Source organism: Salvelinus fontinalis, unplaced genomic scaffold, assembly GCF_029448725.1.
Source record: "Salvelinus fontinalis isolate EN_2023a unplaced genomic scaffold, ASM2944872v1 scaffold_0054, whole genome shotgun sequence".
NCBI classification, from domain to species: Eukaryota; Metazoa; Chordata; class Actinopteri; order Salmoniformes; family Salmonidae; genus Salvelinus; species Salvelinus fontinalis.
In genome coordinates this window covers 38,784-59,800 of record NW_026600263.1, presented here as the reverse complement: position 1 = coordinate 59,800, position 21,017 = coordinate 38,784, and the positions used below count along the sequence as shown (strand labels likewise).

The 21,017-nt window shown below is 50.6% G+C and overlaps 1 protein-coding gene across 4 annotated transcripts in view; it reads left to right on the top strand.

Moving 5' to 3' along the window:
* Positions 1-21,017, top strand: part of LOC129842575 (2-acylglycerol O-acyltransferase 1-like) — a 53,974-nt gene that overhangs the window by 2,356 nt on the left and 30,601 nt on the right. For all 4 annotated transcript variants that reach the window (XM_055911184.1, XM_055911185.1, XM_055911183.1 and 1 more), the window contains exon 2: positions 11,685-11,863. In XM_055911184.1, coding sequence (XP_055767159.1) covers positions 11,685-11,863 — 179 coding nt within the window. The remainder of the gene's footprint in view (positions 1-11,684; positions 11,864-21,017) is intronic.

Sequence of the window (21,017 nt, the reverse complement as noted above, 5' to 3'; positions counted from 1 at the left end):
AGAAGCCAAGCAGTTAGCAGCATTCCTCTATCCATTATAACAGCTGGAGGGAGCCCAGTAAACAGTGGAGAAGCCAAGCAGTTAGCAGCAGTCCTCTATCCATTATAACAGCTGGAGGGAGCCCAGTAAACAGTGGAGAAGCCAAGCAGTTAGCAGTAGTCCTCTATCCATTATAACAGCTGGAGGGAGCCCAGTAAACAGTGGAGAAGCCAAGCAGTTAGCAGCATTCCTCTATCCATTATAACAGCTGGAGGGAGCCCAGTAAACGGGACAGTGGAGAAGCCAAGCAGTTAGCAGCAGTCCTCTATCCATTATAACAGCTGGAGGGAGCCCAGTAAACAGTGGAGAAGCCAAGCAGTTAGCAGCAGTCCTCTATCCATTATAACAGCTGGAGGGAGCCCAGTAAACGGGACAGTGGAGAAGCCAAGCAGTTAGCAGCATTCCTCTATCCATTATAACAGCTGGAGGGAGCCCAGTAAACAGTGGAGAAGCCAAGCAGTTAGCAGTAGTCCTCTATCCATTATAACAGCTGGAGGGAGCCCAGTAAACAGTGGAGAAGCCAAGCAGTTAGCAGCATTCCTCTATCCATTATAACAGCTGGAGGGAGCCCAGTAAACAGTGGAGAAGCCAGGCAGTTAGCAGCAGTCCTCTATCCATTATAACAGCTGGAGGGAGCCCAGTAAACGGGACAGTGGAGAAGCCAAGCAGTTAGCAGCAGTCCTCTATCCATTATAACAGCTGGAGGGAGCCCAGTAAACAGTGGAGAAGCCAGGCAGTTAGCAGCAGTCCTCTATCCATTATAACAGCTGGAGGGAGCCCAGTAAACAGTGGAGAAGCCAAGCAGTTAGCAGCATTCCTCTATCCATTATAACAGCTGGAGGGAGCCCAGTAAACGGGACAGTGGAGAAGCCAAGCAGTTAGCAGCAGTCCTCTATCCATTATAACAGCTGGAGGCCCAGTAAACAGTGGAGAAGCCAAGCAGTTAGCAGCATTCCTCTATCCATTATAACAGCTGGAGGCCCAGTAAACAGTGGAGAAGCCAAGCAGTTAGCAGCATTCCTCTATCCATTATAACAGCTGGAGGGAGCCCAGTAAACAGTGGAGAAGCCAAGCAGTTAGCAGCAGTCCTCTATCCATTATAACAGCTGGAGGGAGCCCAGTAAACAGTGGAGAAGCCAAGCAGTTAGCAGCATTCCTCTATCCATTATAACAGCTGGAGGGAGCCCAGTAAACAGTGGAGAAGCCAAGCAGTTAGCAGCATTCCTCTATCCATTATAACAGCTGGAGGGAGCCCAGTAAACAGTGGAGAAGCCAAGCAGTTAGCAGCATTCCTCTATCCATTATAACAGCTGGAGGGAGTTCAGTAAACGGGACAGTGGAGAAGCCAAGCAGTTAGCAGTAGTCCTCTATCCATTATAACAGCTGGAGGGAGCCCAGTAAACAGTGGAGAAGCCAAGCAGTTAGCAGCATTCCTCTATCCATTATAACAGCTGGAGGGAGCCCAGTAAACGGGACAGTGGAGAAGCCAAGCAGTTAGCAGCAGTCCTCTATCCATTATAACAGCTGGAGGGAGCCCAGTAAACGGGACAGTGGAGAAGCCAGGCAGTTAGCAGCAGTCCTCTATCCATTATAACAGCTGGAGGGAGCCCAGTAAACAGTGGAGAAGCCAGGCAGTTAGCAGCAGTCCTCTATCCATTATAACAGCTGGAGGGAGCCCAGTAAACAGTGGAGAAGCCAAGCAGTTAGCAGCATTCCTCTATCCATTATAACAGCTGGAGGGAGCCCAGTAAACGGGACAGTGGAGAAGCCAAGCAGTTAGCAGCAGTCCTCTATCCATTATAACAGCTGGAGGGAGCCCAGTAAACAGTGGAGAAGCCAAGCAGTTAGCAGCATTCCTCTATCCATTATAACAGCTGGAGGGAGCCCAGTAAACAGTGGAGAAGCCAAGCAGTTAGCAGCAGTCCTCTATCCATTATAACAGCTGGAGGGAGCCCAGTAAACAGTGGAGAAGCCAAGCAGTTAGCAGCATTCCTCTATCCATTATAACAGCTGGAGGGAGCCCAGTAAACAGTGGAGAAGCCAAGCAGTTAGCAGCAGTCCTCTATCCATTATAACAGCTGGAGGCCCAGTAAACAGTGGAGAAGCCAAGCAGTTAGCAGCATTCCTCTATCCATTATAACAGCTGGAGGGAGCCCAGTAAACGGGACAGTGGAGAAGCCAAGCAGTTAGCAGTAGTCCTCTATCCATTATAACAGCTGGAGGGAGCCCAGTAAACAGTGGAGAAGCCAAGCAGTTAGCAGCATTCCTCTATCCATTATAACAGCTGGAGGGAGCCCAGTAAACAGTGGAGAAGCCAAGCAGTTAGCAGCATTCCTCTATCCATTATAACAGCTGGAGGGAGCCCAGTAAACAGTGGAGAAGCCAAGCAGTTAGCAGCAGTCCTCTATCCATTATAACAGCTGGAGGGAGCCCAGTAAACAGTGGAGAAGCCAAGCAGTTAGCAGCATTCCTCTATCCATTATAACAGCTGGAGGGAGCCCAGTAAACAGTGGAGAAGCCAAGCAGTTAGCAGTAGTCCTCTATCCATTATAACAGCTGGAGGGAGCCCAGTAAACAGTGGAGAAGCCAAGCAGTTAGCAGCAGTCCTCTATCCATTATAACAGCCGGAGGGAGCCCAGTAAACGGGACAGTGGAGAAGCCAAGCAGTTAGCAGCATTCCTCTATCCATTATAACAGCTGGAGGGAGCCCAGTAAACGGGACAGTGGAGAAGCCAAGCAGTTAGCAGCAGTCCTCTATCCATTATAACAGCTGGAGGGAGCCCAGTAAACAGTGGAGAAGCCAAGCAGTTAGCAGCATTCCTCTATCCATTATAACAGCTGGAGGGAGCCCAGTAAACAGTGGAGAAGCCAAGCAGTTAGCAGCAGTCCTCTATCCATTATAACAGCTGGAGGGAGCCCAGTAAACGGGACAGTGGAGAAGCCAAGCAGTTAGCAGCAGTCCTCTATCCATTATAACAGCTGGAGGGAGCCCAGTAAACAGTGGAGAAGCCAAGCAGTTAGCAGCATTCCTCTATCCATTATAACAGCTGGAGGGAGCCCAGTAAACAGTGGAGAAGCCAAGCAGTTAGCAGCAGTCCTCTATCCATTATAACAGCTGGAGGGAGCCCAGTAAACGGGACAGTGGAGAAGCCAAGCAGTTAGCAGCAGTCCTCTATCCATTATAACAGCTGGAGGGAGCCCAGTAAACAGTGGAGAAGCCAAGCAGTTAGCAGCATTCCTCTATCCATTATAACAGCTGGAGGGAGCCCAGTAAACAGTGGAGAAGCCAAGCAGTTAGCAGCATTCCTCTATCCATTATAACAGCTGGAGGGAGCCCAGTAAACAGTGGAGAAGCCAAGCAGTTAGCAGCATTCCTCTATCCATTATAACAGCTGGAGGGAGCCCAGTAAACAGTGGAGAAGCCAAGCAGTTAGCAGCAGTCCTCTATCCATTATAACAGCTGGAGGGAGCCCAGTAAACAGTGGAGAAGCCAAGCAGTTAGCAGCAGTCCTCTATCCATTATAACAGCTGGAGGGAGCCCAGTAAACAGTGGAGAAGCCAAGCAGTTAGCAGCAGTCCTCTATCCATTATAACAGCTGGAGGGAGCCCAGTAAACGGGACAGTGGAGAAGCCAAGCAGTTAGCAGCATTCCTCTATCCATTATAACAGCTGGAGGGAGCCCAGTAAACAGTGGAGAAGCCAAGCAGTTAGCAGCAGTCCTCTATCCATTATAACAGCTGGAGGGAGCCCAGTAAACAGTGGAGAAGCCAAGCAGTTAGCAGCAGTCCTCTATCCATTATAACAGCTGGAGGGAGCCCAGTAAACAGTGGAGAAGCCAAGCAGTTAGCAGCAGTCCTCTATCCATTATAACAGCTGGAGGGAGCCCAGTAAACAGTGGAGAAGCCAGGCAGTTAGCAGCAGTCCTCTATCCATTATAACAGCTGGAGGGAGCCCAGTAAACAGTGGAGAAGCCAAGCAGTTAGCAGCATTCCTCTATCCATTATAACAGCTGGAGGGAGCCCAGTAAACGGGACAGTGGAGAAGCCAAGCAGTTAGCAGCAGTCCTCTATCCATTATAACAGCTGGAGGGAGCCCAGTAAACAGTGGAGAAGCCAAGCAGTTAGCAGCAGTCCTCTATCCATTATAACAGCTGGAGGGAGCCCAGTAAACAGTGGAGAAGCCAAGCAGTTAGCAGCATTCCTCTATCCATTATAACAGCTGGAGGGAGCCCAGTAAACAGTGGAGAAGCCAAGCAGTTAGCAGCATTCCTCTATCCATTATAACAGCTGGAGGGAGCCCAGTAAACAGTGGAGAAGCCAAGCAGTTAGCAGCAGTCCTCTATCCATTATAACAGCTGGAGGGAGCCCAGTAAACAGTGGAGAAGCCAAGCAGTTAGCAGCAGTCCTCTATCCATTATAACAGCTGGAGGGAGCCCAGTAAACAGTGGAGAAGCCAAGCAGTTAGCAGCAGTCCTCTATCCATTATAACAGCTGGAGGCCCAGTAAACAGTGGAGAAGCCAAGCAGTTAGCAGCAGTCCTCTATCCATTATAACAGCTGGAGGGAGCCCAGTAAACAGTGGAGAAGCCAAGCAGTTAGCAGCATTCCTCTATCCATTATAACAGCTGGAGGGAGCCCAGTAAACAGTGGAGAAGCCAAGCAGTTAGCAGTAGTCCTCTATCCATTATAACAGCTGGAGGGAGCCCAGTAAACAGTGGAGAAGCCAAGCAGTTAGCAGCAGTCCTCTATCCATTATAACAGCTGGAGGGAGCCCAGTAAACGGGACAGTGGAGAAGCCAAGCAGTTAGCAGTAGTCCTCTATCCATTATAACAGCTGGAGGGAGCCCAGTAAACAGTGGAGAAGCCAAGCAGTAGGCAGCAGTCCTCTATCCATTATAACAGCTGGAGGGAGCCCAGTAAACAGTGGAGAAGCCAGGCAGTTAGCAGCATTCCTCTATCCATTATAACAGCTGGAGGGAGCCCAGTAAACAGTGGAGAAGCCAAGCAGTTAGCAGCAGTCCTCTATCCATTATAACAGCTGGAGGGAGCCCAGTAAACAGTGGAGAAGCCAAGCAGTTAGCAGCAGTCCTCTATCCATTATAACAGCTGGAGGGAGCCCAGTAAACAGTGGAGAAGCCAAGCAGTTAGCAGTAGTCCTCTATCCATTATAACAGCTGGAGGGAGCCCAGTAAACAGTGGAGAAGCCAAGCAGTTAGCAGCATTCCTCTATCCATTATAACAGCTGGAGGGAGCCCAGTAAACAGTGGAGAAGCCAAGCAGTTAGCAGCAGTCCTCTATCCATTATAACAGCTGGAGGGAGCCCAGTAAACAGTGGAGAAGCCAAGCAGTTAGCAGCAGTCCTCTATCCATTATAACAGCTGGAGGGAGCCCAGTAAACAGTGGAGAAGCCAAGCAGTTAGCAGCATTCCTCTATCCATTATAACAGCTGGAGGGAGCCCAGTAAACAGTGGAGAAGCCAAGCAGTTAGCAGCAGTCCTCTATCCATTATAACAGCTGGAGGGAGCCCAGTAAACGGGACAGTGGAGAAGCCAAGCAGTTAGCAGTAGTCCTCTATCCATTATAACAGCTGGAGGGAGCCCAGTAAACAGTGGAGAAGCCAAGCAGTAGGCAGCAGTCCTCTATCCATTATAACAGCTGGAGGGAGCCCAGTAAACAGTGGAGAAGCCAGGCAGTTAGCAGCATTCCTCTATCCATTATAACAGCTGGAGGGAGCCCAGTAAACAGTGGAGAAGCCAAGCAGTTAGCAGCAGTCCTCTATCCATTATAACAGCTGGAGGGAGCCCAGTAAACAGTGGAGAAGCCAAGCAGTTAGCAGCATTCCTCTATCCATTATAACAGCTGGAGGGAGCCCAGTAAACAGTGGAGAAGCCAAGCAGTTAGCAGTAGTCCTCTATCCATTATAACAGCTGGAGGGAGCCCAGTAAACGGGACAGTGGAGAAGCCAAGCAGTTAGCAGCAGTCCTCTATCCATTATAACAGCTGGAGGGAGCCCAGTAAACAGTGGAGAAGCCAAGCAGTTAGCAGCAGTCCTCTATCCATTATAACAGCTGGAGGGAGCCCAGTAAACAGTGGAGAAGCCAGGCAGTTAGCAGCAGTCCTCTATCCATTATAACAGCTGGAGGGAGCCCAGTAAACGGGACAGTGGAGAAGCCAGGCAGTTAGCAGCAGTCCTCTATCCATTATAACAGCTGGAGGGAGCCCAGTAAACAGTGGAGAAGCCAAGCAGTTAGCAGCATTCCTCTATCCATTATAACAGCTGGAGGGAGCCCAGTAAACAGTGGAGAAGCCAAGCAGTTAGCAGCATTCCTCTATCCATTATAACAGCTGGAGGGAGCCCAGTAAACAGTGGAGAAGCCAGGCAGTTAGCAGCATTCCTCTATCCATTATAACAGCTGGAGGGAGCCCAGTAAACAGTGGAGAAGCCAAGCAGTTAGCAGCATTCCTCTATCCATTATAACAGCTGGAGGGAGCCCAGTAAACAGTGGAGAAGCCAAGCAGTTAGCAGCAGTCCTCTATCCATTATAACAGCTGGAGGGAGCCCAGTAAACAGTGGAGAAGCCAAGCAGTTAGCAGCATTCCTCTATCCATTATAACAGCTGGAGGGAGCCCAGTAAACAGTGGAGAAGCCAAGCAGTTAGCAGCAGTCCTCTATCCATTATAACAGCTGGAGGGAGCCCAGTAAACAGTGGAGAAGCCAAGCAGTTAGCAGCATTCCTCTATCCATTATAACAGCTGGAGGGAGCCCAGTAAACAGTGGAGAAGCCAAGCAGTTAGCAGTAGTCCTCTATCCATTATAACAGCTGGAGGGAGCCCAGTAAACGGGACAGTGGAGAAGCCAAGCAGTTAGCAGCAGTCCTCTATCCATTATAACAGCTGGAGGGAGCCCAGTAAACAGTGGAGAAGCCAAGCAGTTAGCAGCATTCCTCTATCCATTATAACAGCTGGAGGGAGCCCAGTAAACAGTGGAGAAGCCAAGCAGTTAGCAGTAGTCCTCTATCCATTATAACAGCTGGAGGGAGCCCAGTAAACAGTGGAGAAGCCAAGCAGTTAGCAGCAGTCCTCTATCCATTATAACAGCTGGAGGGAGCCCAGTAAACAGTGGAGAAGCCAGGCAGTTAGCAGCAGTCCTCTATCCATTATAACAGCTGGAGGGAGCCCAGTAAACGGGACAGTGGAGAAGCCAGGCAGTTAGCAGCAGTCCTCTATCCATTATAACAGCTGGAGGGAGCCCAGTAAACAGTGGAGAAGCCAAGCAGTTAGCAGTAGTCCTCTATCCATTATAACAGCTGGAGGGAGCCCAGTAAACAGTGGAGAAGCCAAGCAGTTAGCAGCATTCCTCTATCCATTATAACAGCTGGAGGGAGCCCAGTAAACAGTGGAGAAGCCAAGCAGTTAGCAGCATTCCTCTATCCATTATAACAGCTGGAGGGAGCCCAGTAAACAGTGGAGAAGCCAAGCAGTTAGCAGCAGTCCTCTATCCATTATAACAGCTGGAGGGAGCCCAGTAAACAGTGGAGAAGCCAAGCAGTTAGCAGCATTCCTCTATCCATTATAACAGCTGGAGGGAGCCCAGTAAACAGTGGAGAAGCCAGGCAGTTAGCAGCAGTCCTCTATCCATTATAACAGCTGGAGGGAGCCCAGTAAACAGTGGAGAAGCCAAGCAGTTAGCAGCATTCCTCTATCCATTATAACAGCTGGAGGGAGCCCAGTAAACGGGACAGTGGAGAAGCCAAGCAGTTAGCAGCAGTCCTCTATCCATTATAACAGCTGGAGGCCCAGTAAACAGTGGAGAAGCCAAGCAGTTAGCAGCATTCCTCTATCCATTATAACAGCTGGAGGCCCAGTAAACAGTGGAGAAGCCAAGCAGTTAGCAGCAGTCCTCTATCCATTATAACAGCTGGAGGGAGCCCAGTAAACAGTGGAGAAGCCAAGCAGTTAGCAGCAGTCCTCTATCCATTATAACAGCTGGAGGGAGCCCAGTAAACAGTGGAGAAGCCAAGCAGTTAGCAGCATTCCTCTATCCATTATAACAGCTGGAGGGAGCCCAGTAAACAGTGGAGAAGCCAAGCAGTTAGCAGCAGTCCTCTATCCATTATAACAGCTGGAGGGAGCCCAGTAAACAGTGGAGAAGCCAAGCAGTTAGCAGTAGTCCTCTATCCATTATAACAGCTGGAGGGAGCCCAGTAAACAGTGGAGAAGCCAAGCAGTTAGCAGCATTCCTCTATCCATTATAACAGCTGGAGGGAGCCCAGTAAACAGTGGAGAAGCCAAGCAGTTAGCAGCAGTCCTCTATCCATTATAACAGCTGGAGGGAGCCCAGTAAACAGTGGAGAAGCCAAGCAGTTAGCAGCATTCCTCTATCCATTATAACAGCTGGAGGGAGCCCAGTAAACAGTGGAGAAGCCAAGCAGTTAGCAGCATTCCTCTATCCATTATAACAGCTGGAGGGAGCCCAGTAAACAGTGGAGAAGCCAAGCAGTTAGCAGCAGTCCTCTATCCATTATAACAGCTGGAGGGAGCCCAGTAAACAGTGGAGAAGCCAAGCAGTTAGCAGCATTCCTCTATCCATTATAACAGCTGGAGGGAGCCCAGTAAACAGTGGAGAAGCCAAGCAGTTAGCAGCAGTCCTCTATCCATTATAACAGCTGGAGGGAGCCCAGTAAACAGTGGAGAAGCCAAGCAGTTAGCAGCATTCCTCTATCCATTATAACAGCTGGAGGGAGCCCAGTAAACAGTGGAGAAGCCAAGCAGTTAGCAGCAGTCCTCTATCCATTATAACAGCTGGAGGGAGCCCAGTAAACAGTGGAGAAGCCAAGCAGTTAGCAGTAGTCCTCTATCCATTATAACAGCTGGAGGGAGCCCAGTAAACAGTGGAGAAGCCAAGCAGTTAGCAGCATTCCTCTATCCATTATAACAGCTGGAGGGAGCCCAGTAAACGGGACAGTGGAGAAGCCAAGCAGTTAGCAGCAGTCCTCTATCCATTATAACAGCTGGAGGGAGCCCAGTAAACAGTGGAGAAGCCAAGCAGTTAGCAGCAGTCCTCTATCCATTATAACAGCTGGAGGGAGCCCAGTAAACAGTGGAGAAGCCAAGCAGTTAGCAGCATTCCTCTATCCATTATAACAGCTGGAGGGAGCCCAGTAAACAGTGGAGAAGCCAAGCAGTTAGCAGCAGTCCTCTATCCATTATAACAGCTGGAGGGAGCCCAGTAAACAGTGGAGAAGCCAAGCAGTTAGCAGCATTCCTCTATCCATTATAACAGCTGGAGGGAGCCCAGTAAACAGTGGAGAAGCCAAGCAGTTAGCAGTAGTCCTCTATCCATTATAACAGCTGGAGGCCCAGTAAACAGTGGAGAAGCCAGGCAGTTAGCAGCAGTCCTCTATCCATTATAACAGCTGGAGGGAGCCCAGTAAACAGTGGAGAAGCCAAGCAGTTAGCAGCATTCCTCTATCCATTATAACAGCTGGAGGGAGCCCAGTAAACAGTGGAGAAGCCAAGCAGTTAGCAGTAGTCCTCTATCCATTATAACAGCTGGAGGCCCAGTAAACAGTGGAGAAGCCAGGCAGTTAGCAGTAGTCCTCTATCCATTATAACAGCTGGAGGGAGCCCAGTAAACAGTGGAGAAGCCAAGCAGTTAGCAGTAGTCCTCTATCCATTATAACAGCTGGAGGGAGTTCAGATTCTATACAGAGGATTCTAGACTTTCTGGTTCCATATGATTGGCTCTCAGCTGGTCTCTCTGGACTCCCTGACCTCACAATGAACTGATCTGTCTAACCTTTAATCTCTAACCTTTAATCTCTAACCTTTACCCTCTAACCTTTACCCTCTAACCTTTACCCTCTAACCTTTACCCTCTAACCTTTACCCTCTAACCTTTACCCTCTAACCTTTACCCTCTAACCTTTACCCTCTAACCTTTACCCTCTAACCTTTACCCTCTAACCTTTACCCTCTAACCTTTACCCTCTAACCTTTACCCTCTAACCTTTACCCTCTAACCCTTACACTAAAAGCCATGTAGTCGGAGGGTGTGATGCAATTGTGCAGCCTCCAGAGACATGCAGAGGTCAAATCCATCTCTGTACCACGTCACTATGCTCCTCCCAGAGGTCAAATCCATCTCTGTACCACACCACCATGCTCCTCCCAGAGGTCAAATCCAGCTCTGTACCACAGGGCCATGCTCCTCCCAGAGGTCAAATCCAGCTCTGTACCACAGGGCCATGCTCCTCCCAGAGGTCAAATCCAGCTCTGTACCACAGGGCCATGCTCCTCCTAGAGGTCAAATCCAGCTCTGTACCACAGGGCCATGCTCCTCCTAGAGGTCAAATCCAGCTCTGTACCACATCACCATGCTCCTCCCACATGTTGTAACAATGCAGAGGACTCTGTATAGCTACACATTGATATGATTGGTTGACGGTAGGTGGGGGCGGTACATCCTGTGTAAACACAACCTCACTTCCTTGACAACAGCTGTTATCTGTTGAATGTACTGAGACAAAATCACCTTCCAATGCTGACATGGTATCGACCAGTACCTTTACCTCTGTCTCTGTAGTGAAGCTGGGGTCACCTTCCAATGCTGACATGGTATCGACCAGTACCTTTACCTCTGTCTCTGTAGTGAAGCTGGGGTCACCTTCCAATGCTGACATGGTATCGACCAGTACCTTTACCTCTGTCTCTGTAGTGAAGCTGGGGTCACCTTCCAATGCTGACATGGTATCGACCAGTACCTTTACCTCTGTCTCTGTAGTGAAGCTGGGGTCACCTTCCAATGCTGACATGGTATCGACCAGTACCTTTACCTCTGTCTCTGTAGTGAAGCTGGGGTCACCTTCCAATGCTGACATGGTATCGACCAGTACCTTTACCTCTGTCTCTGTAGTGAAGCTGGGGTCACCTTCCAATGCTGACATGGTATCGACCAGTACCTTTACCTCTGTCTCTGTAGTGAAGCTGGGGTCACCTTCCAATGCTGACATGGTATCGACCAGTACCTTTACCTCTGTCTCTGTAGTGAAGCTGGGGTCACCTTCCAATGCTGACATGGTATCGACCAGTACCTTTACCTCTGTCTCTGTAGTGAAGCTGGGGTCACCTTCCAATGCTGACATGGTATCGACCAGTACCTTTACCTCTGTCTCTGTAGTGAAGCTGGGGTCACCTTCCAATGCTGACATGGTATCGACCAGTACCTTTACCTCTGTCTCTGTAGTGAAGCTGGGGTCACCTTCCAATGCTGACATGGTATCGACCAGTACCTTTACCTCTGTCTCTGTAGTGAAGCTGGGGTCACCTTCCAATGCTGACATGGTATCGACCAGTACCTTTACCTCTGTCTCTGTAGTGAAGCTGGGGTCACCTTCCAATGCTGACATGGTATCGACCAGTACCTTTACCTCTGTCTCTGTAGTGAAGCTGGGGTCACCTTGTTAGGAGTAGGGGACAGGGGGGTGTGTGGGTGAGAATGGACACACATACACACACACACACACAAAGACACACACAAAGACACTAACACAAACTGCTCTCCTTTATCAAATATGTGACCTTATTATTATTCAGCGAGTAACTGACCAATATCATGTCTGCTCTATTCCCCCCCCCCTCCCCCCAGCCCAGTGTTGTCTAGCAGGGTATGTGTTGCTGTGCGTCTCTGATTGGTGGGTTCTGGCGGCGCTGTATGCTGGTTGGCTGTATCTGGACAGGGACACACCCACCAGCGGAGGTCGGAGGTCAGAGTGGCTTCGGAACTGCAGTGTCTGGAAACACTTCAGAGACTACTTCCCTCTGAATGTAAGCCTAACCCCTAACCCCTGACCCTTAACCCCTGACCCTTAACCCCTGACCCCTAACCCCTGACCCCTAACAGGCCTTCTACAGAGTGTGAGATGCTCCAGGTATGCCCTGGTTCTGTTTTCTAGATGTTGACGTGTAGCTCAAGAGAACACTTGATAAAGTGGCTTATGCTTTGCTCGTGCCGGCAAAAGGGTACGCTTCCAGTGTGTACACACACACACACACACACACACACACACACACACACACACACACACACACACACACACACACACACACACACACACACACACACACACACACACACACACACACACACACACACATCAATACTAGATAGACCCGTTCAGTAATTACCTTTCTCTCTCTCTCTCAATTCAAAGGGCTTTGTCGTTTTTAAAGAATATGGACATTTCAAATGTTATATTATTGGCTGTGTTCAATGTGCAAGTAGTTGAAGTCTGAAAGGGAAATTAAATTAACATATATATATATAAATATATATATATATATATATAATATAATATAATATAATATAATATAATATAATATAATATAATATAATATATATATTATATTATATATATAATATAATATAGGTTGTGGACAAATGTTTTGAGAATGACACAAATATTAATTTCGACAGTTCGCTGCTTCAGTGTCTTTATATATTTTTGTCAGATGTTACTATGGAATACTGAAGTATAATTACAAGCATTTCATAAGTGTCAAAGGCTTTTATTGACAATTACATGAAGTTGATGCAAAGAGTCAATATTATACCGTTCTTTTTCAAGACCTCTGCAATCTGCCCTGGCATGCAGTCAATTAACTTCTGGGCCACATCCTGACTGATGGCAGCCCATTCTTGTATAATCAATGCTTGGAGTTTGTCAGAATTTGTGGGTTTTTGTTTGTCCACCCGCCTCTTGAGGATTGACCACAAGTTCTCAATGGGATTAAGGTCTGGGGAGTTTCCTGGCCATGGACCCAAAATATTGATGTTATGTTCCCCGAGCCACTTAGTTATCCCGAGCCACTTACTTTTGCCTTATGGCAAGGTGCTCCATCATGCTGGAAAAGGCATTGTTCGTCACCAAACTGTTCCTGGATGGTTGGGAGAAGTTGCTCTAGGAGGATGTGTTGGTACCATTCTTTATTCATGGCTGTGTTTTTAGGCAAAATTGTGAGTGAGCCCACTCCCTTAGCAGAGAAGCAACCCCACACATGAATGGTCTCAGGATGCTTTACTGTTGGCATGACACAGGACTGATGGTAGCGCTCACCTTGTCTTCTCCGGACAAGCTTTTTTCCGGATGCCCCAAACAATCAGAAAGGGGATTAATCAGAGAAAATGACTTTACTCCAATCCTCAGCAGTCCAATCCCTGTACCTTTTGCAGAATATCAGTCTGTCCCTGATGTTTTTCCTGGAGAGAAGTGGCTTCTTTGCTGCCCTTCTTGACACCAGGCCATCCTCCAAAAGTCTTCGCCTCACTGTGCGTGCAGATGCACTCACACCTGCCTGCTGCCATTCCTGAGCAAGCTCTGTACTGGTGGTGCCCCGATCCCGCAGCTGAATCAACTTTAGGAGACGGTCCTGGCGCTTGCTGGACTTTCTTGGGCGCCCTGAAGCTTTCTTCACAACAATTGAACCGCTCTCTTTGAAGTTCTTGATGATCTGATAAATGGTTGATTTATGTGCAATCTTACTGGCAGCAATATCCTTGTCTGTGAAGCCCTTTTTGTACAAAGCAATGATGACGGCACGTGTTTCCTTGCAGGTAACTATGGTTGACAGAGAGGAAGAACAATGATTCCAAGCACCACCCTCCTTTTGAAGCTTCCAGTCTGTTATTCGAACTCAATAAGCATGACAGAGTGATCTCCAGCCTTGTCCTCGTCAACACTCACACCTGTGTTAACGAGAGAATCACTGACATGATGTCAGCTGGTCCTTTTGTGGCAGGGCTAAAATGCAATGGAAATGTTTTTGGGCGATTCAGTTCATTTGCATGGCAAAGATGGACTTTGCAATTAATTACAATTCATCTGATCACTCTTCATAACATTCTGGAGTATATGCAAATTGCCATCATACAAACTGAGGCAGTAGACTTTGTGAAAATTAATATTTGTGTCGTTCTCAAAACTTTTGGCCACGACTGTATATACAATGTTGCTTGCGTTCCATTGGTTGCCCCTTTGTCATGGCAACGGTTTTGCATTGGACACAGAGTATATTTTAGCAGAATTCTGCATGCTCAATTGGGTGTTTGTCCCATTTTGTGGGATGATAGAGTTTAAGCCAATTGGAATTCGCGGTCTGTATATTTTATAATTTCATTAAGGATACCATCAACACCACAGGCCTTTTTGGGTTGGAGGGTTTTATTTTTTACCTTCATTCAAGGTAATTGGAGAATTCTGGTAGTTTTTATTTAATAGTTGATTCTAAGATTTGTATTTGATCATGTATATCTTTTTGCTGTTTGTTCTTTGTTATAAAGCCAACAAGATTGGAGAAGTGGTTTACCCACACATCTCCATTTTGTTCCAATTTTCCCAGAAGTGGTTAGAGTCTATGGATTCTTCAGGTACAATGAGCTGATTTCTGACGTGCTGTTCCTTCTTTTTCCGTAGTGTATTTCTGTATTGTTTTAGTGATTCACCAGAGTGAAGGCGTAGACTCAGGTTTTCTGGTTCTGTGTTTTTGGTTGGACAGGTTTCTCAATTTCTTTTTTTAGGTTTTTACATTCTTCATCAAACCATTTGTCATTGTTGTAAGCTGTCTTAGGTTTTCTGCTGGGATTTAAATGTGATCTGTTAGCTGATCAAATATATTGTTCAGACTTCCTACTGCTAAGTTTACACCTTCACTACTGCAGGGAAACATTTTGTCCAGGAAGTTGCCGAGGAGGGATTGGATTTGTTGTTGGCCAATAGTTGTTTGGTAGGTTTGTACCTTCCTTCCATCTGTAGCATTTCTTAATAGTACGCAGTTTGTTCAGCATTATGACTCATGGTTGAGTATTGCTCTGTTCAAGTAGACTGTGGTTTTGCTGTGGTCTGATAGGGGTGTCACTGTGAACGCTCTGAGAGACTCTGGGTTGAGGTCCGTGATAAAGTAGTCTACAGTACTACTGCCAAGAGATGAGCTATAGGTGTACCCCTCCTATAGAAGCCGTCATCATTAAAGTATGGGGGTTATCGTGGGGGGATTATAGGAAGCACACAGGAAGACATTTTTCTCTGTTGAGATCATTTCCTGTGGAATTTCTAGCCAAATGTAAAATGTTCCGGTTTTGATTAATTTAATGGAGTGAGTTAGATCTGCTCTATACCAAATTAGCATTCCCCCTGAGTCCCTTCCCTGTTTCACACCTGGTAGTTTGGTGGATGGGACTACTAGCTCTCTGTAACCTAGAGGACAACCAGTGGCTCTGTCTCCTCTATACCACCCACCTGGTAGTGGTGGATGGGACTACCAGCTCTCTGTAACCTAGAGGACAACCAGTGGGTCCGTCTCCTCTATACCACTATACCACCCACCTGGTAGTGTGGTGGATGGGACTACCAGCTCTCTGTACCCTAGAGGGAAACCAGTGGGTCTGTCTCCTCTATACCACCCACCTGGTAGTGTGGTGGATGGGACTACCAGCTCTCTGTAACCTAGAGGGCAACCATTGGGTCCGTCTCCTCTATACCACACACCTGGTAGTGTGGCTGATGGGACTACCAGCTCTCTGTAACCTAGAGGACAACCAGTGGGTCCGTCTCCTCTATACCACCCACCTGGTAGTGTGGTGGATGGGACTACCAGCTCTCTGTAACCTAGAGGGCAACCAGTGGGTCTGTCTCCTCTATACCACCCACCTGGTAGTGTGGTGGATGGGACTACCAGCTCTCTGTAACCTAGAGGACAACCAGTGGGTCCATCTCCTCTATACCACCCACCTGGTAGTGTGGTGGATGGGACTACCAGCTCTCTGTAACCCAGAGGGCAACCAGTGGGTCCGTCTACTCTATACCACCCACCTGGTAGTGTGGTGGATGGGACTACCAGCTCTCTGTAACCTAGAGGGCAACCAGTGGGTCTGTCTCCTCTATACCACCCACCTGGTAGTGTGGTGGATGGGACTACCAGCTCTCTGTAACCTAGAGGACAACCAGTGGGTCCGTCTCCTCTATACCACCCACCTGGTAGTGTGGTGGATGGGACTACCAGCTCTCTGTAACCTAGAGGACAACCATTGGGTCCGTCTCCTCTATACCACACACCTGGTAGTGGTGGATGGGACTACCAGCTCTCTGTAACCTAGAGGGCAACCAGTGGGTCTGTCTCCTCTATACCACCCACCTGGTAGTGTGGTGGATGGGACTACCAGCTCTCTGTAACCTAGAGGACAACCAGTGGGTCCGTCTCCTCTATACCACCCACCTGGTAGTGTTGTGGATGGGACTACCAGCTCTCTGTAACCTAGAGGGCAACCAGTGGGTCTGTCTCCTCTATACCACCCACCTGGTAGTGTGGTGGATGGGACTACCAGCTCTCTGTAACCTAGAGGACAACCAGTGGGTCCGTCTCCTCTATACCACCCACCTGGTAGTGTGGTGGATGGGACTACCAGCTCTCTGTAACCTAGAGGACAACCAGTGGGTCCGTCTCCTCTATACCACCCACCTGGTAGTGTTGTGGATGGGACTACCAGCTCTCTGTAACCTAGAGGGCAACCAGTGGGTCTGTCTCCTCTATACCACCCACCTGGTAGTGTGGTGGATGGGACTACCAGCTCTCTGTAACCTAGAGGACAACCAGTGGGTCCGTCTCCTCTATACCACCCACCTGGTAGTGTGGTGGATGGGACTACCAGCTCTCTGTAACCTAGAGGGCAACCAGTGGGTCTGTCTCCTCTATACCACCCACCTGGTAGTGTGGTGGATGGGACTACCAGCTCTCTGTAAACTAGAGGACAACCAGTGGGTCCGTCTCCTCTATACCACCCACCTGGTAGTGTGGTGGATGGGACTACCAGCTCTCTGTAACCTAGAGGGCAACCAGTGGGTCTGTCTCCTCTATACCACCCACCTGGTAGTGTGGTGGATGGGACTACCAGCTCTCTGTAACCTAGAGGACAACCAGTGGGTCCGTCTCCTCTATACCACCCACCTGGTAGTGTGGTGGATGGGACTACCAGCTCTCTGTAACCCAGAGGGCAACCAGTGGGTCCGTCTCCTCTATACCACCCACCTGGTAGTGTGGTGGATGGGACTACCAGCTCTCTGTAACCTAGAGGGCAACCAGTGGGTCTGTCTCCTCTATACCACCCACCTGGTAGTGTGGTGGATGGGACTACCAGCTCTCTGTAACCTAGAGGACAACCAGTGGGTCCGTCTCCTCTATACCACCCACCTGGTAGTGTGGTGGATGGGACTACCAGCTCTCTGTAACCTAGAGGGCAACCAGTGGGTCCGTCTCCTCTATACCACCCACCTTGTAGTGTGGTGGATGGGACTACCAGCTCTCTGTAACCTAGAGGACAACCAGTGGGTCCGTCTCCTCTATACCACCCACCTGGTAGTGTGGTGGATGGGATTACCAGCTCTCTGTAACCTAGAGGGCAACCAGTGGGTCCGTCTCCTCTATACCACCCACCTGGTAGTGTGGTGGATGGGACTACCAGCTCTCTGTAACCTAGAGGGCAACCAGTGGGTCTGTCTCCTCTATACCACCCACCTGGTAGTGTGGTGGATGGGACGACCAGCTCTCTGTAACCTAGAGGGCAACCAGTGGGTCCGTCTCCTCTATACCACCCACCTGGTAGTGTGGTGGATGGGACTACCAGCTCTCTGTAACCTAGAGGACAACCAGTGGGTCCATCTCCTCCATACCAGGTTCCTTGTAGGATGACAATGTCTGTATTTCTGATTTCTTTGGTGAAGTCCGGGTTCCTGCTCTTTAGGCCAAAGGCAGATGACCTCAGGCCTTGTATATCCCAGGATGAGGTAGTGAAGGCTTTGTGTTCTATATAGTGTCCAATGTTGTTGGTCGTGTGGTTTGGCCTCAGACCAGTAAGTGTGAGCAGAGCCTGCTGAGCATCTGATACATGCCATTGGCTTGGGCGAGTGTAAGAGTGGGGGTTGGGCCTGTTTGCCTGCTCACGGCCTGGGTGTATGTGTGACTTCCATGTTGAGGCCCTCTTTGCGGGAGTGGGGGGGGGGGGTGAGCAGGAGGGGCATAGGTCTGATCTGAGGGGCCTAAATGGGGTGTGGGCGTGGTTGACTTGGGGGGGTGTTGATTGGTTGGGGTGGGTGGTGCTGTGGTCTGGATGTAGGTCTTCTCAACCCCCCCAGCTCATAAAGACGGTGGATCTGGACCCCGGTTCTAACTACAGTACCTGTCCCCCCCCCCCCCCCCCCCCCAGCTCATAAAGACGGTGGATCTGGACCCCGGTTCTAACTACAGTACCTGTGTCCCCCCCCCCCCCCCCCCAGCTCATAAAGACGGTGGATCTGGACCCCGGTTCTAACTACAGTACCTGTCCCCCACCCCCCCCCCCCCCCCAGCTCATAAAGACGGTGGATCTGGACCCTGGTTCTAACTACAGTACCTGTCCCCCACCCCCCCCCCCCCCCCAGCTCATAAAGACGGTGGATCTGGACCCCGGTTCTAACTACAGTACCTGTCCCCCACCCCCCCCCCCCCCCAGCTCATAAAGACGGTGGATCTGGACCCTGGTTCTAACTACAGTACCTGTCCCCCCCCCCCCCCCCCCAGCTCATAAAGACGGTGGATCTGGACCCTGGTTCTAACTACAGTACCTGTCCCCCCCCCCCAGCTCATAAAGACTGTGGATCTGGACCCTGGTTCTAACTACAGTACCTGTCCCCCCCCCCCCCCCCCCCCCCCCCAGCTCATAAAGACGGTGGATCTGGACCCTGGTTCTAACTACAGTACCTGTCCCCCCCCCCCCCCCCCAGCTCATAAAGACGGTGGATCTGGACCCTGGTTCTAACTACAGTACCTGTCCCCCCCCCCCCCCCAGCTCATAAAGACGGTGGATCTGGACCCTGGTTCTAACTACAGTACCTGTCCGTCCCCCCCCCCAGCTCATAAAGACGGTGGATCTGGACCCTGGTTCTAACTACAGTACCTGTCCCCCCCCCAGCTCATAAAGACGGTGGATCTGGACCCTGGTTCTAACTACAGTACCTGTCCCCCCCCCCCCCCCCCCCAGCTCATAAAGACGGTGGATCTGGACCCTGGTTCTAACTACAGTACCTGTCCCCCCCCCCCCCCCCCCCAGCTCATAAAGACGGTGGATCTGGACCCTGGTTCTAACTACAGTACCTGTCCCCCCCCCCCCAGCTCATAAAGACGGTGGATCTGGACCCTGGTTCTAACTACAGTACCTGTCCCCCCCCCCCAGCTCATAAAGACGGTGGATCTGGACCCTGGTTCTAACTACTGTACCCCCCCCCCCCCCCCCCCCCCCCCCCAGCTCATAAAGACGGTGGATCTGGACCCTGGTTCTAACTACAGTACCCCCCCCCCCCCCCAGCTCATAAAGACGGTGGATCTGGACCCTGGTTCTAACTACAGTACCCCCCCCCCCCCCCCCCAGCTCATAAAGACGGTGGATCTGGACCCCGGTTCTAACTACAGTACCTGTCCCCCACCCCCCCCCCCCCCAGCTCATAAAGACGGTGGATCTGGACCCCGGTTCTAACTACAGTACCTGTCCCCCACCCCCCCCCCCCCCAGCTCATAAAGACGGTGGATCTGGACCCTGGTTCTAACTACAGTACCTGTCCCCCCCCCCCCCCCCAGCTCATAAAGACTGTGGATCTGGACCCTGGTTCTAACTACAGTACCTGTCCCCCCCCCCCCCCCCCCCCAGCTCATAAAGACGGTGGATCTGGACCCTGGTTCTAACTACAGTACCTGTCCCCCCCCCCCCCCCCCCAGCTCATAAAGACGGTGGATCTGGACCCTGGTTCTAACTACAGTACCTGTCCCCCCCCCCCCCCCAGCTCATAAAGACGGTGGATCTGGACCCTGGTTCTAACTACAGTACCTGTCCGTCCCCCCCCCCAGCTCATAAAGACGGTGGATCTGGACCCTGGTTCTAACTACAGTACCTGTCCCCCCCCCCCCCCCCCCCCAGCTCATAAAGACGGTGGATCTGGACCCTGGTTCTAAATACAGTACCTGTCCCCCCCCCCCCCCCCAGCTCATAAAGACGGTGGATCTGGACCCTGGTTCTAACTACTGTACCCCCCCCCCCCCCCCAGCTCATAAAGACGGTGGATCTGGACCCTGGTTATAACTACAGTACCCCCCCCCCCCCAGCTCATAAAGACGGTGGATCTGGACCCTGGTTCTAACTACAGTACCTGTCCCCCCCCCCCCCCCCAGCTCATAAAGACGGTGGATCTGGACCCCGGTTCTAACTCCAGTACCTGTCCCCCCCCCCCCCCCCAGCTCATAAAGACGGTGGATCTGGACCCCGGTTCTAACTACAGTACCTGTCGTCCCCCCCCCCCCAGCTCATAAAGACGGTGGATCTGGACCCTGGTTCTAACTACAGTACCTGTCCCCCCCCCCCCCCCCAGCTCATAAAGACGGTGGATCTGGACCCTGGTTCTAACTACAGTACCCCCCCCCCCCCCCAGCTCATAAAGACGGTGGATCTGGACCCCGGTTCTAACTACAGTACCTGTCCCCCCCCCCCCCCCCAGCTCATAAAGACGGTGGATCTGGACCCCGGTTCTAACTACAGTACCTGTCCCCCCCCCCCCCCCCAGCTCATAAAGACGGTGGATCTGGACCCCGGTTCTAACTACAGTACCTGTCCCCCCCCCCCCCCCCAGCTCATAAAGACGGTGGATCTGGACCCTGGTTCTAACTACAGTACCTGTCCCCCCCCCCCCCCCCAGCTCATAAAGACGGTGGATCTGGACCCCGGTTCTAACTACAGTACCTTTCCCCCCCCCCCCCCCCCCCCCCAGCTCATAAAGACGGTGGATCTGGACCCTGGTTCTAACTACAGTACCTGTCCCCCCCTCCCCCAGCTCATAAAGACGGTGGATCTGGACCCTGGTTCTAACTACAGTACCTGTCCGCGCCCCCCCCCCCCCCCCCCCAGCTC